Source organism: Ascoidea rubescens (assembly GCF_001661345.1).
Source record: "Ascoidea rubescens DSM 1968 unplaced genomic scaffold ASCRUscaffold_1, whole genome shotgun sequence".
Taxonomy (NCBI): Eukaryota; Fungi; Ascomycota; class Saccharomycetes; order Ascoideales; family Ascoideaceae; genus Ascoidea; species Ascoidea rubescens.
Genome location: NW_017962913.1, coordinates 1550491 through 1564414, shown reverse-complemented (window position 1 = coordinate 1564414; position 13924 = coordinate 1550491). Strand labels below are relative to the sequence as shown.

At 34.7% G+C, this 13924-nt stretch overlaps 5 protein-coding genes across 5 annotated transcripts; 2 read left to right on the top strand and 3 right to left on the bottom strand.

Moving 5' to 3' along the window:
• Nucleotides 1–651: 651 nt before the first annotated feature.
• Nucleotides 652–1674, top strand: SIZ1 (SUMO ligase SIZ1; the record flags this gene model as incomplete). Its single annotated transcript, XM_020190112.1, has 1 exon — nt 652–1674. A coding segment is annotated over one exon (1023 nt), but the record flags the coding sequence as incomplete, so codon positions are not given.
• Nucleotides 1675–4150: 2476 nt separating this feature from the next.
• STE14 (protein-S-isoprenylcysteine carboxyl O-methyltransferase) lies at nt 4151–4918 on the bottom strand (the record flags this gene model as incomplete). The annotated part of the gene is made up of 2 exons (XM_020190187.1): nt 4151–4629; nt 4696–4918. 2 exons carry the CDS (start codon nt 4916–4918, stop codon nt 4151–4153), a joined length of 702 nt encoding a protein of 233 aa, XP_020050181.1.
• A 591-nt stretch (nt 4919–5509) lies between these two features.
• On the bottom strand, nt 5510–6338 carry ASCRUDRAFT_67931 (P-loop containing nucleoside triphosphate hydrolase protein; the record flags this gene model as incomplete). The annotated part of the gene is made up of 2 exons (XM_020191451.1): nt 5510–6223; nt 6333–6338. 2 exons carry the CDS (start codon nt 6336–6338, stop codon nt 5510–5512), a joined length of 720 nt encoding a protein of 239 aa, XP_020050180.1.
• Nucleotides 6339–9387: 3049 nt separating this feature from the next.
• On the top strand, nt 9388–9918 carry ASCRUDRAFT_73631 (uncharacterized protein). The gene has a single exon (XM_020192371.1). It carries the CDS (start codon nt 9524–9526, stop codon nt 9683–9685), a length of 162 nt encoding a protein of 53 aa, XP_020050179.1. The 5' UTR covers nt 9388–9523; the 3' UTR covers nt 9686–9918.
• Nucleotides 9919–10879: 961 nt separating this feature from the next.
• Nucleotides 10880–11851, bottom strand: ASCRUDRAFT_18037 (SUN domain-containing protein; the record flags this gene model as incomplete). The annotated part of the gene is made up of 1 exon (XM_020189517.2): nt 10880–11851. A coding segment is annotated over one exon (972 nt), but the record flags the coding sequence as incomplete, so codon positions are not given.
• Nucleotides 11852–13924: the final 2073 nt, after the last annotated feature.

Sequence of the window (13924 nt, the reverse complement as noted above, 5' to 3'; positions counted from 1 at the left end):
TTATTTTTTTTTCTTTCAAGTATTGGTTCTAAATTGTGATTTCTCTCATATTATACTTTATAGTCGTTTTCTTCAACCAGGCTTTTTATGGAAACATATATTCACTCTTCTATCCATTCATAATGAGTAATTACACATTCACCGGCGATGATTATATGGTATGTGTCTTGTGTTTCCTACTGATCTACACAACTATGAACTGGCAACACTTGCTGTTGTTTAGATCTACATTAGTATTTTTTTTATTTCATTTTAGTTTTCCCTCAACTAACAATTTTTTCTCTTGTCCAATTTCATCCAATTTCTGTCTTGATTTTATCTGAATTTGATTTGATCTTTTTATTTCATTTTATTTTATTTTATTTTTTTTTTGAATTCAATCAGGAAACAATTGAAAAAATTAAGTCATTAAAAGTTAGCTCGCTAAAAAAACTCGCAAAATCACTATCTCTTGTTCAGTCTGGAAGAAAAGCTGATCTACAAGACAGAATCAAAGGCTTCTTTCGCGTACCTTCAAATGAACCTCAAGCTGAGATAATAAAACTTGTTGCTGCTCAGAAACTTGTTGATCTGGCCTTCAATAATTACGATATTCCATCTCATACTCAGATCTATCGTGAATTAGCTGCAAGTGACTTGAACAATAATTTGATGGCAATAGATAATGGCAATGATCTTTCAATTTCAAATTCAAATTCAAATTCAAGCTCTAATTCCACTCCTATAACGAGATTCACAGGCATTTCAACTTATCCATCACAAAACAGATTAGGCTCTGGTTTCATAATAACAAGCTCTACCTCTCATAAAAAAAATCATCCTTCTCCATATACTCCAAAACCTTGGATCTATTTTAAAAAAAGCCCTTTCTTCAAATTAAAAAAATTAATTCGTAATTTTCCACAATTAGCTTCAAAGGCCCCTGACACCAGAGGAACTTGTAAAGTAGAATTCAGTTTAACATTCGAAGACCAAACCTCATTAAAATCAAATCCAAATTATCGTTTGTTTTTACTCAGTGGAATCTACGATAGTCTAAAATCTCAGAATAATAATGATGTTTACATTAAATTTCCTCATCCTTTGGAAATCCATTTCAATAAATCTTTGATAGACGATAATGTTAAGGGAATAAAGGACAAACCAGGTACTGCAAAGCCTGCTAATTTAACAAAATATGTCAGAGATTTTCCTGCAAATAATATCCTTGAATTAGTCTACGCTTTTTCTAAAGACGATTATCTAGTCTTCATGTATATTGTCGAAATAATATCTTGTGAAGAAATTCTATCCAATATTCGAAAATCAAACCCTCGTGTTTTAAAATTAACAACAAAAAATAAAATTATAGAAGATTATGCCATGGATGATGACTTACTTGGTTTATCTTTATCTCTATCTTTAATCTGTCCATTAACCTATGCTAGAATGAAATATCCTGCAAAATCAATAAATTGTACTCATGTCCAATGCTTTGACTGCTTAAACTTTTTACAGCTACAAGAACAAGCACAGACCTGGTCTTGTCCTATCTGTTCAACATCAATTAATGTAGATGATCTAGCTATAGATGACTATGTTCAAGAAGTCATAAAACAAACTGATGATGAAATACATTCTGTACAATTAAATCAAGATGGTTCTTGGTCTTTTAGAAAAGAGACTGATAAAGAAGAATTTAAGCAAAATGGTCATTTTAAAAATCATCCCCATTCTCATAACCACACTAATCTCAATGAAAATTTAAATGATGGAAAAAACGAAACCTCAGAAACAGTAGAATTAGATTCAGAAAAACAAAATGATGATATAGTGATTTTTTCACTTGATAGTGAAGACGAAGAAAACGAATTCTCTGATATTGATGATCAGCCCATTACTGCTAATAAAAATCCTAACACCATTTTGGCAAATACAAATCAAGCATCCACTGGCTCTGTTTCAAATAATAACTTAAACAATGTTTCCACAGTTGGTTCAGACAATCCTGCTGCTATAACCTCTATATTTCCTTCAATTCCTACGATTCAATCTGGCCCTGATAAGCAAGTTACTTTGCTATCGACAACAACCTCGCCCAACACTGCAGTTTCTACACCTGCTGAAGTTTCTTCTAATCTCATAAATCTTATATCCGAAGACAGTCCTTTGTCTCGGCTTTCTTCTCCAGATTCATATCAATCAGCTCCAAACATTGACAAAATACTGACTTCATATAATGCAACAAGAAAACTATCTCATTCACCTAATCGACTAGCTACTGTAATGCGAAAAACCGCTTCCCCTCCTCCTCTTTCATTACCGCCTTTGATACCTACTTTACATTCAAATAACAATACAACTCAAAATAAAAATTCAACTACATCTAAAAAATCTCCTAATCGTTCTCGTTTTGTTCCAACTGCTCCTAGCCGGAAAAATACCCAACTGATATATGATCCTATTTCTCCTACAAGAACATCAACTCCTTCATACTTTTCTCGATACAATAATTCAAACTCCAATCATCCGGTATCAAATACCAGATCTCAAACATTTGCTCCAAGAACAAATACATCCTCTTATTGGTATCCTTATAACAGCTTTAATAATTACAATAATTATTCTAACCGTGATAGCAATAAATATTACGGATCATCTACATCGAATTTAAATAATCAAAGCAATCGAAATAGTGGATATTCTACTCAGAGCGACTTATACAATCTGAATAGCGGCGATAAGTCCAAGACTTATCAAAATGCCAATACAGATAATTCAAATATAAATAAAAACGGAAATATAGATAACCATAATACTGATAATAGAAAAGATGATAATAGAAACAATGATAATAGAAACAATGATAATAATAATAATTCCAATTATGTGAGCAATTATACTAATACTTATACGAATGGCAATAATAATGATAATAATAACAATAATAATATTAATGGTAATAATAATAAAAATAATAAGAGTAATGAAATTTCAATTAGTAGTCTGCTCAATAATAGTCCGACTACGTTAAGTGGATTTGCTACTTCAAATGATCGAACAACCAGTTCTTCAAACTCTACTACTAACGAGGTTACAAGATTTGCTAATTTACCAAATTTGGATTCTCTTTGGAAAAAGACAACTTTGCAACCAAGAACTAGGGAAAATTCATTTTCTTCTAACCAAAATAGAAACTCCTCAGATTTTTCAAACTTGAATCAGGATGACAGGAATAATTCTGTGCTCACGAGTAACAGCAATACAGAAACCAGAAACACTTCTAATTATCGTTCTTCAATTCTTAATATATGCCTTCCAAATTTACTTCTACCACAAAAGAAAGATCGTGAAGCGGGACAAAACTCGGAAAATAGCTCTCACAATTCAACAAATATTGTGCTTCCAAGCTTGGAAAAAGACAGGTATTCTACTGTTTCTCAGCTGATATTGGAAACAGGAGAAAGAGTTCAAAGTAATGGGAAGCAGTATTCTCCTTCAAGGTTTGGACCTCCACCAATCCTACCTTCTAAGCCAAAACTAACATCCCTACCAAGTTTGCCTGCTCTTCCGAATTTAGTTACCAATAGAAGTTTAAATAAAAATACAGGTATGCTTGGGATTTCGTTAAATCCCAATTTACTAAATTCTGTATTTTTATTGGATACAAACAAAGAAAATAATACTAATAACAATGGTACTGATAAGGTTAATAACAACGTTAACGGGAAAATAACATTGAATCCAATTAATTTTGAAAGATCTAATCAAGTTGATGAAAATAATGATAAAAGTAACGGTAACTATTTACCATTGTCAAAGCAACCATTAGTGAATCAACCATTGGAATCCCAAAATCCATCTAAAAGACAATATAATGATATTATTGATGTTTCATCAGAAGAGGAAGAACCTCCTTACAAAAAATAAAAATCATGGGCTGAATTTTTGTTAACGATTCTATTCTATTTTATTTTATTTTATTTTATTTTATAGTGTATTATTTTTTTCAATTGAATTTTATTTTTACATTTAATTTTCACGATTTTTTTTTTCTTTTAATTTTTTTTTTTTCCATTTTTAATAGAAAGTTAATTTTAATTTCTTTGGAAGGAATTGAAATAAAAATAAATGTGTATTTAAAATTTCAAAATTTGTTTTATATTTCAAATTATTTAATAAAAGGAATTAAAGTGCTAGTTTTGGCTTTGTAGTTAAGGTAATCGGCTTTAAAAAAACTGATTAGAAGAGATTCTTCATATCTTATTCTTTGAGAAAAAAAAGTCCAGAGAAGATATAAAAAACCAAAAAAACATAAGGGATTTAATAAGAAAAGTTGAGAACCAATAGCCCACCAAAAGAAACCGGTGTAGCTTGGATGTCTTGAAATTGAGTAGATGCCATTAGTGACAAGAGTATGTTGAGGATTGTGAGAAGTTTCAATGATATGAGAAAAGGATTTTCCAGCAGTTACCATGGCAGTTGTTCTGAATATTTGACCTACTAAAAGTAAAAAAAAACCAAAGTATTGAATCAATCTGAAAGAATTGGAAATTTTATAACTTCTAAAAAAATAGAATTCTATGAAATACTCCACAAGTGCACTTAAATGTGCCAATATATAAGTATGTCCATTATAAAGTAAAAAAGCTGTAAAAACCTAAAGTTAGTATTATGGTATTTTACTTGAAGAAAGAAAGCTTTATGGACACATACAGTCTTTATTGACCTTGGACGAATTGTATCTTGCTGTGGACCAATATTCGAGGAAATGGAAACCGGACAATGCCATTATATATATTGTTATAGAGGAAGAGGACAATCTGGGAAGCAAAGCTAATGCAATGCCAAAAACGATACCTAACCCATAGGCAGTGGTGGCTATTTCGTCCAAAGGGTTTTGTTCGATTCTTGCTGAGTTTCGTGGATCTGTATTCATTGTGAAGTCTAGATAGGTGTCTATTGTCATGCCGGAAAAGAAACCAGAAAAGCAAAGAGCACAGTCAAGAATATATATAGGATATAGGAAGAAAATGTTGCTTTTGTAGAACAGTAATGCTCCAGAGAAGAGTTGGGTTTTGAAGAACCAGAAATTGCTAGATCGAGAAGCTCAATAGAGAAGGTTTGGAGTGTGGTTATATGCACGCTGAAGGAGATCCACAGCGGTGGTTTGGATTCAAACCTTATCCCGGTGACAGCTCGGGACATAAACATCCGGTCTATATTTCCGAGCAAATATCCGGTCAAAAAGGCTTGGATTATAGCGTAATATTCATTAAGGCTCCTTTGAACAAAAGATAAGGAAAAAACAGAAGGGAAGAGAAGGGAAAACCAAGCGATAAAAGAGTAAAATAGGGAAAAATAAAATAACGTAAAGTAAAATAACGTAGAGATCAAGTGAGAAACAGACAGAGAAATAAATCAAATAAACGTAAATGTAAACGTAAACAAAAAACTAATCAACAGATAAACAACAATTGATAATTTAATATCAAAAAAAAAAAAAATAAAAAATAAAGAATAACAAAAATTACATAATAATACAACAACCGCCTTTATCCAGCTTTGGCTCCTCTTGATTGTCTAAATTGTTATAGTTTTTCTCTCTTGGATTATCATGATCTGGCTCATTATACGAGGAATTTGTATTTGAAAAATTCTGGTTCATTTTCAATTGAGGTTGAGATTGTTGTTGTTTTAACTTTTTCTCGTTTTCCTTTACGTTTATTTTATTAATTTTATCTTCGTAAACTTTAATTGCAAAATCGGTGAAAAATTCATTGACGTTAATATTGCCCTTTGCACTAACTTCCATGAATGAAGAGTTGATTTCTTTGGACAATTTTTCACCAATGATTCCGTCGATTTCTCTTTCACCTTCAAGATCAATTTTAGTACCAGCAATTGCAATTGGAGGCAAAAAATCGCGATGTCTAGTGATATCTTCGTAAAGTTGGTGTAATCGATCCAAGGAATTTTTGGAGCAAACCGAATAGACTAGAATAATTCCATCAGCGTTATCAATTCGCTGGTTTCTCATTTCAGAGTATTCTCCAGTATCTGCAGCATCAAATAGATTGATTGCTATGGCAGTACTTTTGATTGCAATACGCTTTGTATATGTATCTTCTATATTTGCGTCATATTCTTCAGGGAAAAATGAGTGGACATATTGTAAAATTAGAGAAGATTTTCCGGATTGTGAAGCACCCAAAACTAGGATATTCAATATTTGACTTGGATCCTAAGAGTGAGTTAGTAATTTGTTTTATAATAAACGGAAGTTGATGAAATTAGGTAGCAATTGATAAAAAATTGATGAGAGTTTAAATAAGTGGATTGTTAGTACTTACAACCATTGTTTGTATGTGATTAAGAGATGTGAAAAAATGAGAGAATTTTTGATTATAAGTTGATAAATGTGAAATGTGTTTTTTTTTTCCAGTTTTTTTTTATTAATTTTGCTTTTAGGAATTTAACAGATAATTAATAGGTGGTTAAAAAAAGCAATTTTAAATTGAGGGTACTAAGAGTAGTGAGAGCAGTGAGAAAACAGTGAGAATATTAAGGATATCAAGGATACTGAAGGTATTGAGGATATTGAGGATATTGAGGATACTAGTTGATTAACTATTAACTATTAACTAGTAGTGGTATCACCAATATTAGCAATAGAGTATTGGTAATATTAATGTTAATCTTAGTATTAGATTGATAATAACAGTTAGTAATTAACAATTAGGTAGTAGTTGGAGTAAGTTAAAAGAAATTAAAAGAAATTGAAATAACAAAAAGAAAACACCTGAAGAGCACGCTATTCCTTTAAATATAAGAATTTGGGAAATTCAGGTTTGAAAAGGTTAAAAGCGTAAAAGCAGAGAATTGAAAATTGATAATCAAGGATAATAAAATCAATCAAATTGGTAGAATTCAAGATTGCAATAATAGCAATAGTAAGAAAAAAATGACAGTTAACAGTGGTTATAAAAGTCTTAAAACAATAAATTATTACTCAATATTATTTTACTGTTTAAAATCTAATCTGCAAAATAATAATTATTAGTTATTAAAAAGTCTAATAACTATGAGTGAAATCTTAATCAACGCTGGTGGAAGCTAGGGAATTATTTAGTGCAGTATTTGGTGATATAAATCAAAAAGAAGGTGGAATAGTTGGTGAAAATCGTAAGGTTAATGTCTATAGGTGAAAAACCAAGGAAAAAAGACGTGCTGAAAGGGATTTCTAGAATTCAATCTGAGTGCTCTTGAAATTCAGCTAATTCTGGCAAGATATAATGAGATTTCTAGTGTTTTCTTGCAATATATTGCTGCTTATAGTCCTCTCATTTCAACTATATTTACACTTTGGAGGTGAGCAAGGCAGCTCGAAATGCTCCCAGGCAGCTGGAAAACATAGTCAACGGGTCTAAAAGCGCGCTCAGGCGCGGTGAGCGTGCCTAGATCGGCATGCGGACGCATCTCTGCCGTGTGTTGCAGCAGGGTCTGGGCCCGGAGGTCGGCGAGAAGCACAGGAAGCACAAGAAGGAGAGGAAGGAGAAGCACCCCAAGCGGCTGCTGCTGGAGGCGAGCTCTACGGTGCACGACCACAAAAAGGCATGCTATCTTCGGTGGCACAACTTGTAAACTTGCACCAAAATAAGGTGATCACCTGCTGCTAACACTCCGTGCGACTTAGCTTTAATTAATATGATGTTGAGATTTTGTGAGTGCTCACCCATTAAGTTTTACGTCCTGTATGTGTTTTTCTATCTGATTTGTCTTAAATTAGGCAAAGATCATGATATCGCTGGTAGAGTCAGTTCTTCTGGCCTTGATGATTTGCTGTCATACTATCTTCAATTCGACGTTTTAAAAATCGATGGTTGGAGGTGATTAGAACCAATATTGAATCCATATTATTAATTGAGTCAGTCATTGCTCACCCCCAGCCAATTAGTTTTCTTGTAATATCAACCCTTGATCATATTATTTATATAGAGTATGAAAAAACCATAATTATTATTTTATTCATTTTAAAACATTAATTGTAAATAACAGAAACTTGTTCAAACGATAAATACATATCTCTAATTTTATTTCCATTTTCCTGTTTCCTCAATTTGATATCTCAGGTTCTTTTTAAGCTTAGTAGCCCCAACTATAATCGAAAAAAATGTTTAGCTGCTCAGCTAGTGTTTGTTTACCTCTTTAGAAAAACAGGTAGCACTAGAAATTGCTGGTGTTCTTTTGATTTTTAAATTGCAGCCTATTTACTAAGTTGATGAGTTACATCCAGTATTAATACTTATGAAGCACTATTTATGACTTCAACCTAGCTACCTTATATGTTACAATGTTAGTTAAAAAAAACTGTTTTCTGTACATCGACAGACCAGTTGCAAACAGTTGTTCAACGGTTTTATTGATACAATCCTCACTGCGCACCTGTATTAACTGGAACGGGTCACTTGAGCATTTCAAGCATAGAACTCTGTGTGTGGAAAGTGTGGGAAAGGTACTTTGGGGCCCGAATCCCACACAATCCTTGCATTGACTTATCAACAGGCTGTAAATCACATCACGGACCGAAAGCAAATGCAGAAATTATCTCCCAGTGGCCAGTTGTGTGAAGTTCAAGCGTCGAAGATGGAACTTCACAACTTCGCGGAAATAGCAACTCTAAATAGCATCCAAGCTCACTCACCAGATCTAGACCGAACGCACAAGCCCAGATCCAGCCCACAAGCGAAGACATTCAGAGCACATTCAAGAGACATTCAGAAGAGGTGGAAATGGGTATAAAATGATACAATGGTTGCGAGTCTCGACAGAGCAATGAGAGCTGGGAAAGCTGGGAAAGTCGTGATCTAGTGGGACAAATTTTCCACCTGTTGTCTCACTTTGTCTGTTTGTTTTTCATTCTCTACAGATGAAATCTTTTCATATCTCTACGATATCTTGAAAAGCTTCCACTCAATCTGATTTTGCTGATTTCATGTGGTCAACAATACCAAAAACTTTGCAATTTTCTACATTCAGAGACACGAGTCTCTAGAATTCCTAAAAACAAGGAAATTTTTTGAATTTGATTTGAATTTTCTCAGTTTTCAAGAATTTTTACAGACTAAATGAAAAAGCTTTTTGCTGAATATTCTGTTCAGCAGAAAAACTCAAAGGCCTAATTTAACGGTTTGACACGTGCAGCAAGTACTATTTGCTTGTAGGCTGAGAATGACAGTCCCATTTCTGGAGGTAATTCTGAAGAGTAAAAGCAAAAAAAAGAGCGATTTCGATTTACGATGAACAAAACTTGAGTTCTTTTTTTGTTTTTTCCACTTTTTTTCACTGCTTTTTACTGTATTTTTTTCGCTGTTTTCCTCTTTTTTTTGTTTGTTCTGGGTTTACTATGGCTGTATGGTTTTTTGTTTAATGTTTGAAATCGCTGTTTAAAATCATTTTTGCTAACAAACCATATCCATTCGAGAGAATTTTTTCTCAAAATGGTCAAATAGAAGGTGTTTGGTTGCAAGCATTGATGGAATTCATGACAGTTTATATCATTAATACAAAATCGGATTATTCGTCAGATTATGTTCAATTTCATCAGATTATCTTTAATTTCATCAGATTATCTTCACTTTACACCATATCATGTCATATTATAGACTCGATAGACGATAAAACCATTTGTGAATACAATTGGTGATAAATTTGTACCAACATGAACAGTACGGTGATTTTTCTACTTTTTGCAGCTGGAATCGAGTCAAGTAATGAGTAAGTGAATAAAAAAAGAGCAAAAGAAAATGGACCAACGTAATTTATGTGGTTTGAAATAGGGGAACTGAGAAGGAAACAAGAGTCAATTGAGTGGTTGAGTAGGATTTGTTATTTTCTTCTTAAAAAGGAAATGATACTGATATTGATATTGATATTGATATGATAGAATTAAGATTAGATCAATATTTTATATGTATTGCTTTTTTTTTTCTTATATATAATAGATAATAAAAAATAAATGAAATTTAGATAAAAAATAAATAAATTAGTAAATTAGCTATAAAACAAATTCCTGATTTACCAAAATCCATTGAAAAGTTGATAATTTTGAATAAAGGAGAAAACGAAACAAAACAAAATTTATAAAATTGTAATAGTAATAGTAATAGTAATGGTGATAGTAGTTGTAATTAAAAGAATAATTAATAAACAAAAAAAACAAAAACACAAACACAGACACAGACACAGACACAAACAAAAACAGAACTTTGAAGAAGGACCAACAAGAAAGTAGAAATAAAATGAAAAAAACAAATCAGTTTATAAGTTTTGAATTATATTACATTATATTATATTATAGTAACATAAAACAAAAGCCTAACAAACGAAAGACAACAAAAGAACACAAGAAAAAGAATAAAAATGGAATAAAAACAAAGGAAAAACCAAGAAAAAAAGAAAAAGAAGAGGATTTCGATTGATAATTTTTTTTAGTAAATTTTCAATTTTAAAGTTTTCATTTTTTTCATTTTTTTTCAATTCTTCAAAAATAACCAAGCAATTCCAAGATTTCAGCAAACTTAGTAAAATTTAGTAAATTTCAATAATTTTATTAATTGTATTAATAATGAAGAATAAAAAAAAGGTAAAACAAGAAATTCTTTTTCTATTTTTTTTTTTTTTTGAATTTAAATTTGAAGAAACAATAAACCGTAGATAGTGTAGACAGCGTAGACAGTGACAGCGCAGATAGTGTGATGTGAAGATAACAAAAGGAAAAACAAACAAATAAACAAACAAATAAATGAACTAAGAGATCTTGATAATTTTAAAATTAATATGATTGATATGAAAATTAATAATAATAATAATAATAATAATAAAATGATTGATTGAATGATTAGTAGAAAACAAAGTTTGCAGAGCCTTTTGTAACTGAGAGGGTACAACCATCAGTGGAACTACCGACATAGACACCATCTACGTAAGAACACTCGCCGACAACAGTTGAGTCACCAGAGGCAGAGATTTCAACACTGTAGTTTGGAGCAACGAGGTTGTTTGGATTGGGGATAAGAGAGAGATAGGTAACACCATTTGTGTAGCCTGCGCCGAGAACGAGAGGACCCCAATTACCAACATCGCCAGCACTAGTACCCCAAATGCAGCCATTCTCAGCGTTGACACCGGCGTTGTTGACGTAGTATTGGGTTGAAGTCTTTCCACCTTTCCAGGTGTAGTAGGTGTCAGAATCAACGACGGAGATTGGTTTGGATTGACCAGCACCTAGTTGAGTTGGAATGTTCATGTTTTCTGATCCTGGATAGTCAGTTCTGCAAAGGGAGACGACCTTGTCTAGTTTGTTGACGGCATAAGAGGAGTCGTGGCCCCATTCACACAAGTAGTCAGAGTCTTGGTTTGATCTCTTCAAGTAGCCGTTGTCGCAGTATAGACCACCAACGGAAATACCATTGGAAGGTTGTTCAGAGGGCCATTGGGTCTTTGACATACCAGGTTGACAGGCGTAGGAGCAGTAAAAGCCATCTTCACAGGAGAAAGAGGTTTCGCCATCCATGTTCATGATGGTTGTCCAACCACTTAGACCAACCCATGGAATTGCAACGACACCTTGACCAGAAGGAAATTCAGAACATTTGATGGTGCCATCAACAAACTTGGAGGAAGGACCTGAGAAGGCAGACAAGTCACCATCAATGCCGGAGGTTAAACCATCGGAAGAGGAGGAGGTAGAAGAAGCTTTTGCAGAGGTTGAAGATTTGGAAGAGGAGGAGGAAGAGTAGGATGATGCTGTAGATGGAGCAGAGTAGGAGGTAGTAGAAGAGGTGGAAGAGTATGCGGTTGAAAGAGTGGAGGTGGAAGGTTTGGAGTCTTCTACAGAGGAAGCAGAAGTAGAATAGGAATAAGTGGTTCTAGAGGTGGAAGATGTTTGGACGTTGTTGAATCCATAATCGGTTGTGTCAGATTCAGCTTCTGTGGCAGTTTGAGTTTCAGTGGAGGTGATAATGTTGCCTTTTGAATCGACATAGACTATAGCTGTCTCGGTGACATGAACAACAACTGGACCGGCATCACGACGGTGGATGTGGTGGGAGTGGTCCAAGTAAGCTGGAGCAGCTAAGGAGGAGGATACTAAGGAGATTAAGGAGAGAATGGTGGAGTGTTTCATGGCTGAAATGAGATGAATTGGGATATGGTATTAATGCAATTTCAAGATGAAAGTATGCTTGGATGACGAATGAAAGATTTTTGAAATATTGCAATTGAAAGTGGATTAGGGTGAGTTGGAGAGAATTAGAGTGGCGAGAGTGGATGGTGTGTGGATTGAAAGGTATTAAAGGAGTGATTATAATAAAATATAATATAACAGAATAATGATGATAGTAATGGTTCTGGGTAAGGCTATGACTATGATTGAAAAATGTGGAAAATTAACAGTGAGATGGTGGGTTTGCTGCTGGATAAACTAAAGAGCGAGAACAACAGGCAAGAGATGGAGAAGATGGTAAAGGAATGTCAAAAGTTGGGATTGTTACACAACACCAGTGTTCTTGTGAAGTATAGGAATATAACGAGATAGATATAGCGATGGGTGCAAACCTGGAGAGGAAAAGAAAAGCACCAGGGAATGCAGCTTATATATATTCTTCTGGTGGTGTGAAATTCCAGAAAACACCGCACACGTGAGCACACGCATGTGCGGGCAGCACGCCGCGCGCCGCGCCGAGTCAGGCCGGCAGCCAGCGCGGCGGAACCTGTGTGACCGCGCATGCGCACGCGCCCCAGGCCCGTGGGATTTGGGTGGGAGAAGAGCAGCAGGGCTGTTGGCAGCAGAGACAGCACCGGCAGCACAGCATGAGGTTTTTTCCGTACTACCACACGTACCGCTATCGCCTCCGGAAGGTGCTTTCGTCGTCGTTCGCGCTCGTGGTGCTCCTCCTCCTCTTGCTCGCATGCTTCAGCCACAGAGCTGCTCCTGCTGCCGCTGCTTCCCAGGCCCAGCTTGCAAAGTACGCCTCGCTCCTCAACGACCTCTCTTCCCTCAACGACTTCTACCTAGCCGACGTTTCGGTGGCAAATTGCTTCTTCCTCTTCCACTGCCAGCTTTGTCCCCTTCTTGTCCTCAACCATCTCGCCCTCCTCCACTTCTATCTCAACAACCACCTTCTCAAGTACTTCTACTACTTCTCCACCACCATCAGAGACACCATCGCCGGCAGAGACATCTCCCACGACCCCACCACCCTTCATTCTCTTGACGCCTACACCTTCTCCAACGCCTACAAGTGGCAGATTCTAACCAAATATTCAGACTACAACCTCAATGGCGTTGTGCCAAATTCTCTTTTCTCTGTTAACAACAAATACCTATTTGTCAAAAAAATTCCCATCGCCCATATCGACTCAATTACTGACTACGACAACATCAACATTATTCTCGACATCTTCGTCGACAACTCCATAAAATCAAACTACCTCTCCTTTGCATCTCAACCTCACTCTTCCTATTCTTCCTCTTCCTCTTCCTTCTCTTCTACCCACAATTTGCCGCCACAGCTATTCAAATACATCAACTCTCTCTCAAACCTGAATTTAAAGTCCAAATCAAGAACCGAAGTCTCAATCGATTACTCCCCATGGGTCTACAAAAATAACAACATCTGGGTCAAAATCATCCAAAAAAAGAAACATAATTTCAACAACCTCAATCTCAGAAACGCAATCAACTCAATTCAATTCTTCTACGGCAACGACTTCATCGAACCAAGATCAAACTACGGCTGGTTCAAAATTAAAAATAAACTATATATCCCCTCCAACAACAACGACAACGACTTTCCCATAAACTTATCCATCTATCGAGCCTCCAACAGCAGAATCGACTACCTATCCTCTCTATCCCAAAAACCCATCCTAAACTTCAGTT

What these genes read in the sequence shown, in the direction of transcription:
- ASCRUDRAFT_73631 (XM_020192371.1), top strand. Translation starts at nt 9,524, where the DNA reads ATGACAGTTTATATCATTAATACAAAATCGGATTATTCGTCAGATTAT.